This window comes from Dysidea avara, chromosome 3, assembly GCF_963678975.1.
Source record: "Dysidea avara chromosome 3, odDysAvar1.4, whole genome shotgun sequence".
NCBI classification, from domain to species: Eukaryota; Metazoa; Porifera; class Demospongiae; order Dictyoceratida; family Dysideidae; genus Dysidea; species Dysidea avara.
In genome coordinates, this window is record NC_089274.1 from 2,834,679 (window position 1) to 2,847,802 (window position 13,124).

Below are 13,124 nucleotides of genomic sequence, written 5' to 3' on the forward strand. Positions count from 1 at the left end.
TAGATGAATTGGAAGAAAGTTGTTTACTCTTCCTGTGTGATTGGGAGGACTTGGCTTGGTTGATCCATCAGCAGTTGCTTGCCCTGAGTTTAATGCATCTGAATCAGTTACTTCTGCTTTGACCACTCAGATTATTCAACAACAGTATAATTTCAATGCAACTGTTTTTTAGGGACCCGCCGATTATGCTGGCATAATTATGAGCATAATAGGTGTCTGAAAGCATTGAGCATAATGCTAGCATAATAGGTAGAATATTTGTGTAATAGTATAGCTATCACAGAAAGATCGATATACTCTAATAGAACAGTCAGTAACTCTAATAGAACAATCACATAGCTGACTGTTCTATTAGAGTATATCGATCTTTTCTGTGATATGCATTTTGACAAGTAAGTTTGTGTTTCAGCCACTTATTATTTATCCATAAATTGGAAATTATTAGCAGAGCATGAGAACTGAGGCATAAATAATTGGGCATAATTTGAGCATAATGGGTAAGTATTGAGCATAAATTTAAGCATAATAGGTAAATTTTTGAGCAGTGCAGCATAGCATAATAGGTAAAATTATGAGCATAATCGGCGGGTCTCTACTGTTTTTTCGGTGGGGACTATTCTACGGAACGGAACGGAACGGAACGGAACGGAATGATGGACTAAACTGCGGAACGGAATGCTTTCTCAGATTGAAGCTTGCAGCTTACCATTGCTGTACAAGTTATCAGTGGCACTTCCAGCAGGTAATCAAACGTACCACAAAAAAGATAAAACGAATTTATGGATCGATTGTGGGTTCTTGTTGGTTGTCATTAGTAACGAAGTACTAATTGTGGGAATAGCTGACTCAGTGTGTTCATCTTCGGATATATCAAGTAGGGAACTTAATGTATGACTTTTTTACTAGTATGTGAGTTATTTTTACTTACTTGACTTTAGAATGTACAGTCTGAGGCCCAGCCTTTCTAATCGGCATAAATCAGTATGTGTATAGCTACACTACAAAGGAAACAAGTATGGTGACAAGCTTCAGTCTAAGCAGAATCTAAAGGAATTTTGTGCAGTGTGTGAGGAGCAAACATTCAGATACCTCAAGGAGGCTATATTGTGTGAACGTCAATGATTCATTAACAGAGTAGTGGACTATTGTCAGATATCTCAGCCTGAGTACTGAGTTGAATTCTGGATGGGGTCTATTTTACAGAATGGAATGCTTTCTGAATCAACTTGCAGCTTGGCTAGCTGCTATCATTGCTGAAATTGCATTTTATCAGTGGAACCTCCAGGAAAATGGAATAGGATAATTATAAAACATTAATTAAGTGATTGTTTAGGTAATCATGACTTTATTCAGTCTAATAAACAGATTATATGGTTGATTGAGTGAGGTATCACTTTCAGAATGTTCAGACGACCAGTGATGAGATGCATGGATTCATCAAATTTTTGTTGTGGTTGGAGGCATTAAATATCCAAAAGCAAACTGACTGTATAATATTAATTCACTTTCTTTATATTCTCAATTTTGAGCCTGTATACAAATAATTGAATTTTCCTTGTCAATAGAAATCCTAGAATAAGATGGGAGAGAAACTTATCTTTGTTTACCTATACTGTACAACCAAGAGTTCGTAATACTGATTTGTATGGGGGAGAGTGTCTAACTCTCAGTATGGCCTGTACAAACACCCTGCGTAAAGTTCACCTTTCATCAAATCAACACCTTTACTGGGGGATAGAAAACTGTTGATTAGTGTTGCTGAAGAAGGTAAAGCCTTTGTTCTGAAATAAGGCCGAGGTGTTACTTTAAGCAGGGTGTTTGGTGAATGCATTCAAGTTAGACACTCTCCACCTTATTATGAACTCTTGGTACAACTTCAAAGGAAAATGAAGAAAACATACAGATGAATCAATAAAATCACTACAGTAAGGTGAATTACAGACTAGTGAGATCTTGGTTAATTAATGACAGTGGTTGGAGATTAAGTGTGGTAGCTTTTTGTTCTTGAATATGTTGCTAAGTGGAAGTACAAATCAAAATGGGATATCAATTTCATTATGAAAAATTTGTATACATAAATAATCTAGCATTACTATTTCATTTGTCCTCCACTTAAACATGCTACAACAGTACTAGTGTCAGTACATTGGCAGTGAGTCTACCTTGAAATCTCAACTCTAGAGTAGATCCAACACAGGACAGCCCGCACTGTAACAAATACATGTGATCCCATTGTAATTTCATGGACCAGCTGGACTGGGAATCACTTGAAAATAGACGAACAAATTTAGCCTGTTTTTTTTTGAAGTGAAGCATGTGAAATGTTACACTTAAGAAATCCTAGGATTCTTAGGTGGCATGTAATTAATGTGAGTGTTCCATTTCAGGTCTGACTAGATACATTGAAATTACACACACATCCTGGTCCAAATCACGTTTGCCTGGTGGCTACGGGCATGGTTTCACATGCGGCTTATAATAGAGATTTGGCTGATCTTGGAGTTTTGGCATTTAGCCTAATTCAAGGCTAGCAGTCAGACACATCCTTGAATTGTGCAACAGATAAAATCAGCTCACTATTGAATACGGCATTAGTCCATTGCACCAGCTGTTAAGATATAAATAACTCCATGCATACACTTCAGTGATGTTTGCAGAATATACCCTCCTTGCGGTCTGCCAAAATATTTGCTCCTCACACACTGCACAAAATTCTTCAAGTTTTAATTCAGCTGGCTCTTTCCTGTTACCAGTATCTTCCTGCTTGCTTTATTTATACACTGACTTATGGCTTGAAAGACCGGCCCAGACTGTTTTCTAAAGTCTAAATAAGAAAAACAGCTCACATAAAGTTCCCTTCCGTATGGATGAACATCACTGATACAGCTCATCCCACAATAATACTTCGTTACTAATGACAACCAACAAAAACCCACAATCGATCCGTTAATTCTTTTTATCTTATGTTTAATCTGGTTTAATCACCCACTGGAGATGCCACTGCTAACTTATAAGGGAATGGTAAGTTGCAAGCTTCAATTTGAGAAAGCGTTCCGTTCCGTGGTTTAGTCCATCATTCCGTTCCGTTCCGTTCCGTTCCGTTCCGTTCCGTAGAATAGTCCCCACCGTTTTTTCTGATCAATGTCATGCTAAGGTTGACATCATTGCTTTAAGACAACAGCGGCAGGCATCCTTAGTTTCTCAGATAACTCCATTATTGCCAGCTAATCTTCAACGGATTCTAACCTTGTCCAGTGAGAAATGAGCTTCGTCCTGGCTTTCTGTTCTCCCAATTGAAGAACACGGGTTTGCCCTACACAAGGGGGCTTTTTGTGATGCTTTGTGCCTTTGTTATGGATGGTTACCTTTTGGTCTTCCATCCAAATGTGTTTGTGGCAATGGATTTACTGTTGACCATGCTATGAATTGTTCATCCGGTGGGTTCCCTACTATTAGACATAACGAACTTGGGGACTTCACTGCAACTGTTCTATCTGAGGTATGCCATGATGTTGCCATTGAACCGGTATTACAGAGACTGACAGGTGAGAATCTTCAGTATGCAACAGCGAATGTTGATGTTGAGGCTCGTTTAGATGTTAGCACCCAAGGGTTTTGAGGTTGTCGACATCAAAGGGGATTTTTTGATGTAAGAGTGTTTAATCCAACTGTTTCCAGCTACCATGACACTGCTGTTGCTTCTCTCTATAGATGATTTGAGCGAGAGAAATAGAGAAGATATGAGCAAAGAGTTCGTGAGGTAGAAATGGGTTCATTCACCCCTTTTGTGTTTTTCACCTTTGGGGGAATAGGTAGTGTTGCTACTACTGTTTATAAGAGAATTGCTTCCCTACTCTCTGCAAAGAGGGAACAGCCCTATAGTTTGGTGATGTCTTGGCTGAAGTGCCCCATAAGTTTTTCCTTGCTGCGGTTTGCTATATCCTGCCTACGTGGAGCTAGATCCATCTGTGGCAGCCCAGTAGTGATTGGAGCACTTGACCTTACAACATCTGAAGGTCAGGTGCTTCCTTCACATTAGTCTAACATCTTTGTCCAGCATTTTACTATCTGGTGCTGGGAGTGGTGGCAAGGGGTGCTAGTCACCCTGGGAATAAAATAAAAAAAATCCAAATAAAACTAGTGAGCCCTAACCCCAACCAGTGGTGGATCTAGAAATTTTCAGAGGGGGTTCCAGGTTCAGAAAGTTTAATTTTCAATACTGATTCCAGACTGTTCAGCTTTGGGTGAATGGCTAACTTGATAGCTCAGATCTATGACGTAAACTAGCTAGATATGAATCAGTAAAAATCACTTGTTTCACAGTTGAATCTTATCAATCCAGACCTTTGTAGAAAGTTTGTGAAGCAAACAGCACATGTAACACTTTCACACCTCAGATCAAAGGAATTTTTTATGCTACAAATATGATGTAGCACACTTAGCAGTGCAGCATCCAGATGTCACACTGTAAAGTGTGCTGACAACTCGTTACTACATTCCACAACTGTACAGTTTTAATGCTTCTTACTATTGAATACTGTAGTTAAAAAGTATATAAACCTATATGAGCAAGATGCACTTTTACATTGTGGGTTTCAGTGAGATCTCCTGTGGCTTACAATTGAGCGCTAGCCTTCTGTGGCTCTCAACTGAGACCAACTGAATCCCACAATCAAAACTGTCTCTTGGTGATATAGGTTTCTTATACATTTTGAAAACCTTATATAGTAAGTACTACAATGATCAGCCTATACACACCAATTTTCAAGTTTTCCCATACTCGATTTAGCTACCCTGTAGCCGTGACAGAAATTAGATATTTTTATGTAAATAAATGCTCATAGCTTCCAGCAAACTTGGTACGCGAACTTGCCCTTATGCGCTGTGCCAAAAGATCGAGGCAATAGAGTTAGTTTTATAGTAATATTTCACATGCGTGAGAAACCTATTCAGTAACTTACAAATTGGGCGATTTGTTCAAGTGCTGGAATGCAATGGTTAAACTAAGTCTTGAGACAATGATACATGCCATTTAGTTATAGAAAAGTACCAAGAATACTTGATTCAACTGTAAAAAATCTTTTTATAAATGTATTTTAGATGGCAGAAATTGAAATATTTGTCCACAAAATGATCATGATTTGTCACTATTTGTTCCACTTATCACTCATAGAACTCAATGCAGTACTGTATATAAAACTTAGTTTGTATTATATTAGACAGCAAACAATTGGCCATATCTCTTGAGATATCAAGCTTAAATTTTGACACAAAAAAGATAAGCACCCAATGCCCCAATTGAGCTATAAAACAGAAAATTAACCAATGGATGGTTTTCCAATTTCCAAAATAGGGTCACATGTGCTGCTCACACACTACTTTCATACACACCCATATATACACTCAACAGTTCAAATTAATATTCCTGAAAGAACAAAGTGTTCATGTAAAAGTGCACTAACAAAGTCACTGGATATTCTGAATTTCTACTTAACAGTAAACTTTGAGATATACAAAGCCAGATGCGCATTGCTGTGTATATTTGCATACAATATCACTGAACAGCACACATAATAATATCTATAATGTACAAGATATATAACTATAAATGTAAAAAATTTTAAAAAAAGATTTCATTACAAAAATTTTTCACTGGATTTATAATTGCAAATTGAATTTGAATATATAACTGTGCATTCAAATCTATTTATGCCTGTAACACTTTCTACAGCAGTTTCTTGCACTGGCTTACAAGTGATCTGTAGATATCACAAAAATATATTTGACACAATTTGTAAACTACTTAAACATATATATATACCTCATGGTCATTTTGGTCATGATCAGATATTGGTGTACGAGTATATTGTACATTTTCTGGTGAGGAAAATGTGTGTAATATGTCATGCTCTTTATAACAACAAGGAGCTGTAATTTGTGTCGGTAGCAGAACTCCCACACTGTTAGTCTCTTCCTGCACAAATACTGTCCGTTGGTGTATTCTTCCAGTTTGCTCAATAGATATTTGTTCCAATGACTGTGAGAAGAATTGCAGATGAGCACGTTGATGTTCATCTTGATCATGTTGAGTTACAGGGTGATGACACACTAGAACAATAATTCACTGCTTAAAAACTATCTCAATTTAAGTTATGTAGATTAGGGCTGGAACAAAAGTTTGGAAATTTTGAAACCTTTGGAGGTTTTGTAACCTTCAAAGGTGGTATTACCCCTCCAAAGCTTCATAACAATGGATACTGCCATGTCTAATCAGTCAAAGAGCCATGCGCTGCTTGTAAGCATGCACAAAATTATGGCATATTTAATGTAGTCTAAGTAGTTGTACTAGAGCCTGTACTACAGCTGCAACAAACCGTGAGACCATATGGGTGCATGTACATCCATCAGTTATGATCTAAAATGACATAATGACCAAAGCATTGAAGCTTCAATGGCTTTCTTGCAAAAACCTTTGGAGGTTAAAATTTGACCTTCATTCCAGCCCTAATGTAGAGAATAGTAACAATAATAATCATAATAATACACTAGTACAGGCATATAATAATTACCAAGAAATCTGTTTTCATCTTCAATAGAGACTGCAGGAGGTGACAAAAAGCCAAGCACTGGCGATGATGTACCACTTGTAGCTTGTATTGCCTCACAATCAACCTGTGTATTAAAATTAACAGTATAATATATGTAATAAAATATTGTTTGATACTGACCTTACAATGATTCGTGTTGGTATCTACATTGTTTGTGGGCTTCATGTAGCTAGATAGACCACATATATCCTTGTGTGATGGGAAAAAATCTATGATGGCTCCTGTCTTGCAGTTGTTATAAGGGTCAGGATCTACATGGGATAAGAGTGTTGGTGGTGCAGGATGATCATTTTCAATAGGATGGATAGACAAGTAGAAATCCTCTCTTTGGTGCGTTATAAAAGATGTCATTGGGTCATCATCATCCACACCCTACACAGCAATGCAGAGTATATATCAGTGTACAAGTATGCTACACTGAACTTACTACTATACTGAGTCCTTGTGAAGCAAGTTCCTGCAAGACCACTGATAATCCACTTCCATTTGCTACCACCACTGGAGTATGGTTAATGGTTTTTATCTCTGCTGAAACTCCTTTGTTTGTGAGGAAACACTGCCAGTGTTTAAAAAAGCTAGTTATACTCTTTCTGTGGTCACTGTTTGTTGAGGTTATGGCAGTTTTTGGTACGGTAGCAATGAAAGTAGGCATTCCCATCATTCGCACTACCAGCTGACACTGACTAGGTAGAAGTGATATCAGACTTTTCCCTGACCTACTCTGTTGCAGATGTACATCAATGTTGAAAGAATCTTGTGAATTTATCTCAGGTGCACATGGACTACTCCAGTCTGATGCGTTATTCGTTAGCAAGTACCATAGTTTAGAATGGAGTGGGATTACAAGTTCTGTACAACTCCCAGTTGTAATCATGGCCTGTTCCTCATGTAAGCTTTGAGTTTCAAGTTGTGGATGGTTAACTACTTCTTGACAATGCCAGGATTGACTAAGATAGCACGGGTTGTTTATCTCTAGTGGTGTGGCATTTAATGGTATTTCCTGTGTATCTATAGTTTAGTTTTAAAATTAAGTTAGTTATCATAATGCTAACCATAGCAGTATTCATGATCATCTGTCTGATATTCATTTTGTAAGCTTCCTTGACTACAGTCTTGCTCTGTGTAAGAGTAAACAAGATGAAATGTATATAACTATAACCTACGAGCTTACCACTTTGATAGTCAGTTGAGTCTACTGCATCAGTTGGTGGATGTGTAATCTGATATTCTTGACTTGATTGATTTGATTGATCTTGACAATTACTATTGGGGCTCTCTTGCCAACTACATCCTCTAGCTACATAAAATCAGTAAAGCTCATCATAATACTTGACCTTTAGCTTACCCCCTTGACTTATGGTTATCTCTGTAGGGTTCCCATCCTTCCTTCCATGCTTTACAGTTGTTGGATAAGCTGCTAAATTTGTTCCCATTTGTTGACTGAACACATCATACAGCTCGTGTTTGATGATGTAGGGTGAGAACTCCTTTAATACATCATCTCTGATGGTTTCTTTATGAATCCTGAATGCTGCTTGCATGCCACTTTGCTCTTCATGGTATAGTGCACTGGCATCATCAAGAGCTACAGTTAACTTGTCCTTATCCAAGTTAGCAGCAGTGTGTTCAAGCAACCAGTCTGCATAGTTGGAACAGGGTTGAGGCCACTTCTTTAACAACACTCCTTTTCCAGGGTACCCATTATAGTCTTTGGATGCTTTTGCATCTTTGTCAATGCTAGTAACAATGATGTGACCTTTGTCATTTTCGTCCTGAGTCCAGTCTAATTCAATACTGGAATAGTTTCCTTGCTGAACTCCACTCTGTTCATTTAAAAATGACTGTGATCTTTTGCTTGCAAGTTTTTCTTTTTTAATCTTATGTTTTTCTACATCAAGTTTCTTCAGCATTCTGTGCTCCTTTAAATCATTTTCATCTGCATATGTGAACTTTACTCCTTTATTGTTTCCATCATTTTTGCTGACAAAATCTTCATCAGTGATAACATCATTTGTATTGCTTAGTGATGTGATCTCAGAAAAATTTTCTTCATTTTTTTTGTTGTCACTCTTTTCAGTATCATCTTCATCATCTTTGCTACCAACTGCCATTACAACTGAACAATATATACACCTAAAATCAGTGTGAAAAGAATAGAGAATATATAGTGCTTGAAGTTTGTATGACATCATAAATCATGACTACGTACATCCTCAGTTACTATATTTATCTAATGCATTTACTCATATTTGTAGGGCTTCATGTGTATACACATATACACAAGTAATAAAATTGTTACCCTACATGGTATAGGTGTATTTGCCTTATTGCCAGTAGCTACTGAGTTTAATCTGTGCCAGGTTCACAGTTGCTGCATGTGATCATGGCATAGATTAAAGTCATCACACATAATAGAGTATAGAGTAATGTATTCCTTAGCACATTAGTGGCCACAACTGTATAATAGTTATACACATAGTGTAACCAGTTAATGGCATGCGACTTGGTTGCCTATCATATGCTAACTATACAGTTCAATCCTTTGTCTCTACTATTATACCAGCTGATCCATATGTATAGATTGGTGGAAAGGGAAGCGTGGTAGCTATGAAGACTATATGTTGGTATATATTTGTAATGTGGCTGGAGTCCATGGATTTATAAACCTGAAGGCCCAAGTGTATGAGTGCAGCAAGAGTGCTAGGATGTATCTTAATAGTACAAGATACTGTACAGGGAGTATAAAGGTCAAAAATTAATGAAATGAACTATGTATGTATATAAGTTATAACATAAGTATGTTTATGTTAGTACGTACTTCAGCTAAACTCACTCAGTAAACAGCACAAGTGATTTGTATAGGATATAATGAAGGTGAACACCTGCAATTATAATTAGTTATATACATGTCGTATAGACACTTACAGCATTTCCAATGTGTGGACTGTGATTTCCAATGTGTGGCACATCTCCAATGTGTTTCCATAGTCACGGTTGTTAGTCTTTTACTTCCAGTGGAGTACTGTGACTAGACAAGCACACATGATGCACTATCTACTCTCCAGTGAAGCTCACTCAATATTATGTCTTTAGGCAGATGGTAAATGTGAAAATGATGTTCCAGTTTTTGAACAAACCAATCTCTCACATATATTATATTGGACTGCATTGTTGATATATATAAAAACTAGTAAAAAAGTTTTTTTTGTTATCTATTATCAAGCCATAAAGTTGCTAACCACAAAAATCTTGGAGTTATATATGAAAGAAAACTAAAACAGATAAAGTATCTACAATGTATATCACTGTTTGTGGTTATCGCTCTGAACACATCATTACATCAGGTCTTGCAGTCTGTGAGTTGTTAATAAATAATCAGTTAATTTATGTACCAGTAAAACACTTACCTTCACCTAATAGCGAAGTAAACATCACAGGATTATCATAGAAGTGTGAATGGATGTTATTAACATACAGTATTTCTTCCAATGTCTGACTGGATGAACTAGAAACACTTGACTCGTATCCTTCAGGTATCCCAACGTTTTGTATCTAATATAATTTAGAAATTAAGCCACAATATCTGCATGTAGTTCACAATTACCTGATAATCATTTGAAGGGTGTCCACTGCAGTGCCCTTGCATGTGTCCTTGCATGGGAAATGCAATAGTATGGTCACTGTGACAACCAATAGTAGTAGGATAGACAATCAAAAATTCTTGCTGTGAGCATTCAGTCTCAGGTGTAACACTTTCAAGTAAGAAACAAGGACTCCCATTGTTTTTGCAGTCCGGACAAGATTGAAACTCATCGTCATCGTATTGTACCATTGGATTATATTCATCACAATTAGCACTATCAACCGGAGTGGTATATAAACTTGAAGTTGTACACTGTATGGAAACTGGTAATAGGCACAAATGTTCACTTTGTGATCCAATACATTCAGATGGTTGGTTGGATACAAAACTGCTATTAGACAACTTGGATATATTACTTAACAAAACTTCTTCAGGTTGACAGGTAGTTGAAACACAATACATTACATTCAATGGAACAAGTAGACTTGCCTTGCAACAATTACTAGATATAATGTCACAATGCCCAACATACCACACTCTGCAATAGAACTGAAACATGACTATAGCCATCTGTGTACAGTAAAGAGGATCATATAACACTTCATCTGAGTAGTCAGTATTTGTTGCCAAGACTGAAATGCATACACAAAAGTCAAGTACAGAATAATCTTCATTGTGACATAATACTGCAATAACTAGTACTTCAATGTCCATAGGTAGGCAAGAGTGCACTGTCATGATAACACAACACTGCAGTTGATTTGAATACACTGTCTGCAGCACAGTTTGAAACACTTCATTAAGTGCTCTATTACACAACATTGTTAAAGTGGTCACAAGACCAGGCCTGGCAGTGTCATTGATTACAATGTGAGCTTCCTTGTTTTGTAAGTTTGTTAATAAAATAAGTGCATCACTTAGCAGACTTGTTAGTATGGTGGATGTTTCGCTTCGTTCTTGATCATGCACGTCAACTTTGCATTGTTCGCAACTGCAGCCAACCTCCCAAGAAAACGCTTCATTTTGGTTTTGTATACATAAGTCTGCTCCATGTTGTGCACACAAACAGTCACTTCCCCATAAATTTATTACAGGTAATGCTTGATTTAACTGACCCTTGTCTTGACTTTCTGTAAAAAAAACATGTCTTAAGAGATTATATATATAACCTAGAGATATGTACATAACACAGCTACAGTTTCGTACAAACACATCAATCCACTATTTGTATTAGCTTTAGTATTTGCATAATAAGATTTGCCAATAAATACATGATTCACAGACAGTGCTGCTATTAATGCTTTGCCTAAACTAAATACTCTAATTGAACAGCCAAAGTTGTGATGCATATGTGAATACTACAATCTATGCACTCTACGTGGAAGGCAACATACCCAGTGATATGCTGGTGTGCAATGTACAAGTCTGTACATTTAGGAGACTATATGGGGACATAATTCATAGCTGACCTGTCATTAGCTGATGCATGCGCAGTCAAAAGATCGATAACACTAATGATTTTAATAAAATGACAACTCTTGATAAGAGCATGCCTGATACCATGTTGGACACTAACTTAGCTGTTGAAGAAAGAACAATAATATCTTCACGCAGTGTCAATGTTAAGGCAAGCTAGGTCTAGCTTTGCATGATGCTAATTGAGAACCTAAAATCCTAACTAACTTCAAAGTACTCACAAAAACCACAATTCTAGTTGATACCTTCACATAATGTTCTAGTAAAGAAAATTAGCCATTTTAACTAAAGAAAAGCATACTAGCAGTGCATTGCAAATGAAAGAGGATCAAACTCCACTGTGTATTTTTATGCATGCCATGCCAAATAAATATTACACTGAATACAGTACATACCTGTATGCAATGTGCCAGTGTTTATTTCAGCACTCTGCAAAGTATAATTACACATGTAGTTAAAAAAGTAGTGGAAAAAGATAGTATTACTACATAATTCTATGGGAAAATCCCTACATTGGTATGTTATCATAGTTATCTTGGTCAGTGCTAAAGTAGAGATTTTCTGAGCTATGCTGTAATACCATCATTCATATATCTTTGTTTCACTATTTATAATCGCTACAATGGATCCCTACTGCACTTTTTTTTAGTTGTGATAATATGTGACCTAGTCTGGAAAAACCAGTTTTATTACCCATTTAAAAGTATCCAGAAATGCCGGTTATAAGTATTCAGTGTGTTGCTCACCAATGGCGGAAGCTAAGTGTACCAAATTTTCACACATTTTTATACCAATTTCTTACCTTCAAGAGAGCATCCACAGTAGAAGTAGCCAACAGATAAGTTTCCTGCCATTTTAGATAGTTGTAACTCGATGTTGACTCTACCAGGCAAGCTTCAAAAGGAGTGGGAGGCGGGGGCTGGATTGTTTAAAATATGAAATAGCTATAAAGCCGGCACCGGTTTTCAAGCTAGGAACAGCTATTTGACCGGCATTTTGTTGTATAAACATTAGGAATTTGTCCCTATGGTTAAGAAACACACTTGTAGGATTAGGAACAGTGCTCCTAGGATTAGGAACAGTGGCCCCAGGATTAGGGACAGTGCCCCTAAGATTAGGAGCAGCACCCCTAGGATTAGGAGCAGCACCCCTAGGATTAGGAGCAGCACTCTTAGGATTAGGAGCAGCACTCCTAGGATTAGGAACAGATCCCCTATGATTAGTTTTTTCAATCAACATTCCTTCTGTTGGCTTTATATCCTCTACCTTAAAAAAATTAGAGGAAGGTGTAGAGATGAATTAGGCCAAGTTATGAGCCATTCAGGTATCAAAACTGGGCTAAAATGAAAGGACATTTACAGCACAGGTCTTTATTCAACTCCACGGAGCTGTACAGTTTCACACTGCCATCCCCAGGCTCCATTGGGGCCCCAGACTGCTTGTACGGATCACCAATG

General features: G+C 37.2%; 1 protein-coding gene and 1 long non-coding RNA gene across 6 annotated transcripts in view; one reads left to right on the top strand and one right to left on the bottom strand.

The window, feature by feature from the left end:
- The first annotated feature begins 620 nt into the window (after positions 1–620).
- Positions 621–1,382, top strand: LOC136251654 (uncharacterized). Its single transcript, XR_010699134.1, has 2 exons — positions 621–742; positions 816–1,382. It is a non-coding gene; the product is annotated as an uncharacterized lncRNA (long non-coding RNA).
- Positions 1,383–5,444: 4,062 nt separating this feature from the next.
- The window catches only part of LOC136248878 (uncharacterized), a 34,871-nt gene continuing 27,191 nt past the window's right edge, over positions 5,445–13,124 (bottom strand). The window contains exons 1-11 of one of the 5 annotated variants that reach the window (XM_066040709.1): positions 9,684–9,933; positions 9,534–9,636; positions 9,442–9,490; positions 7,954–8,741; positions 7,780–7,905; positions 7,661–7,726; positions 7,036–7,616; positions 6,729–6,980; positions 6,570–6,672; positions 5,822–6,108; positions 5,445–5,759 (exon numbers count right to left, since the gene is read on the bottom strand). In XM_066040709.1, the coding sequence (XP_065896781.1) occupies positions 5,637–5,759; positions 5,822–6,108; positions 6,570–6,672; positions 6,729–6,980; positions 7,036–7,616; positions 7,661–7,726; positions 7,780–7,905; positions 7,954–8,741; positions 9,442–9,490; positions 9,534–9,594 (2,436 nt within the window). In that variant the 5' untranslated portion in view covers positions 9,595–9,636; positions 9,684–9,933 and the 3' untranslated portion in view covers positions 5,445–5,636. The other 4 variants (XM_066040711.1, XM_066040710.1, XM_066040712.1 and 1 more) reach the window with 4 other exon arrangements.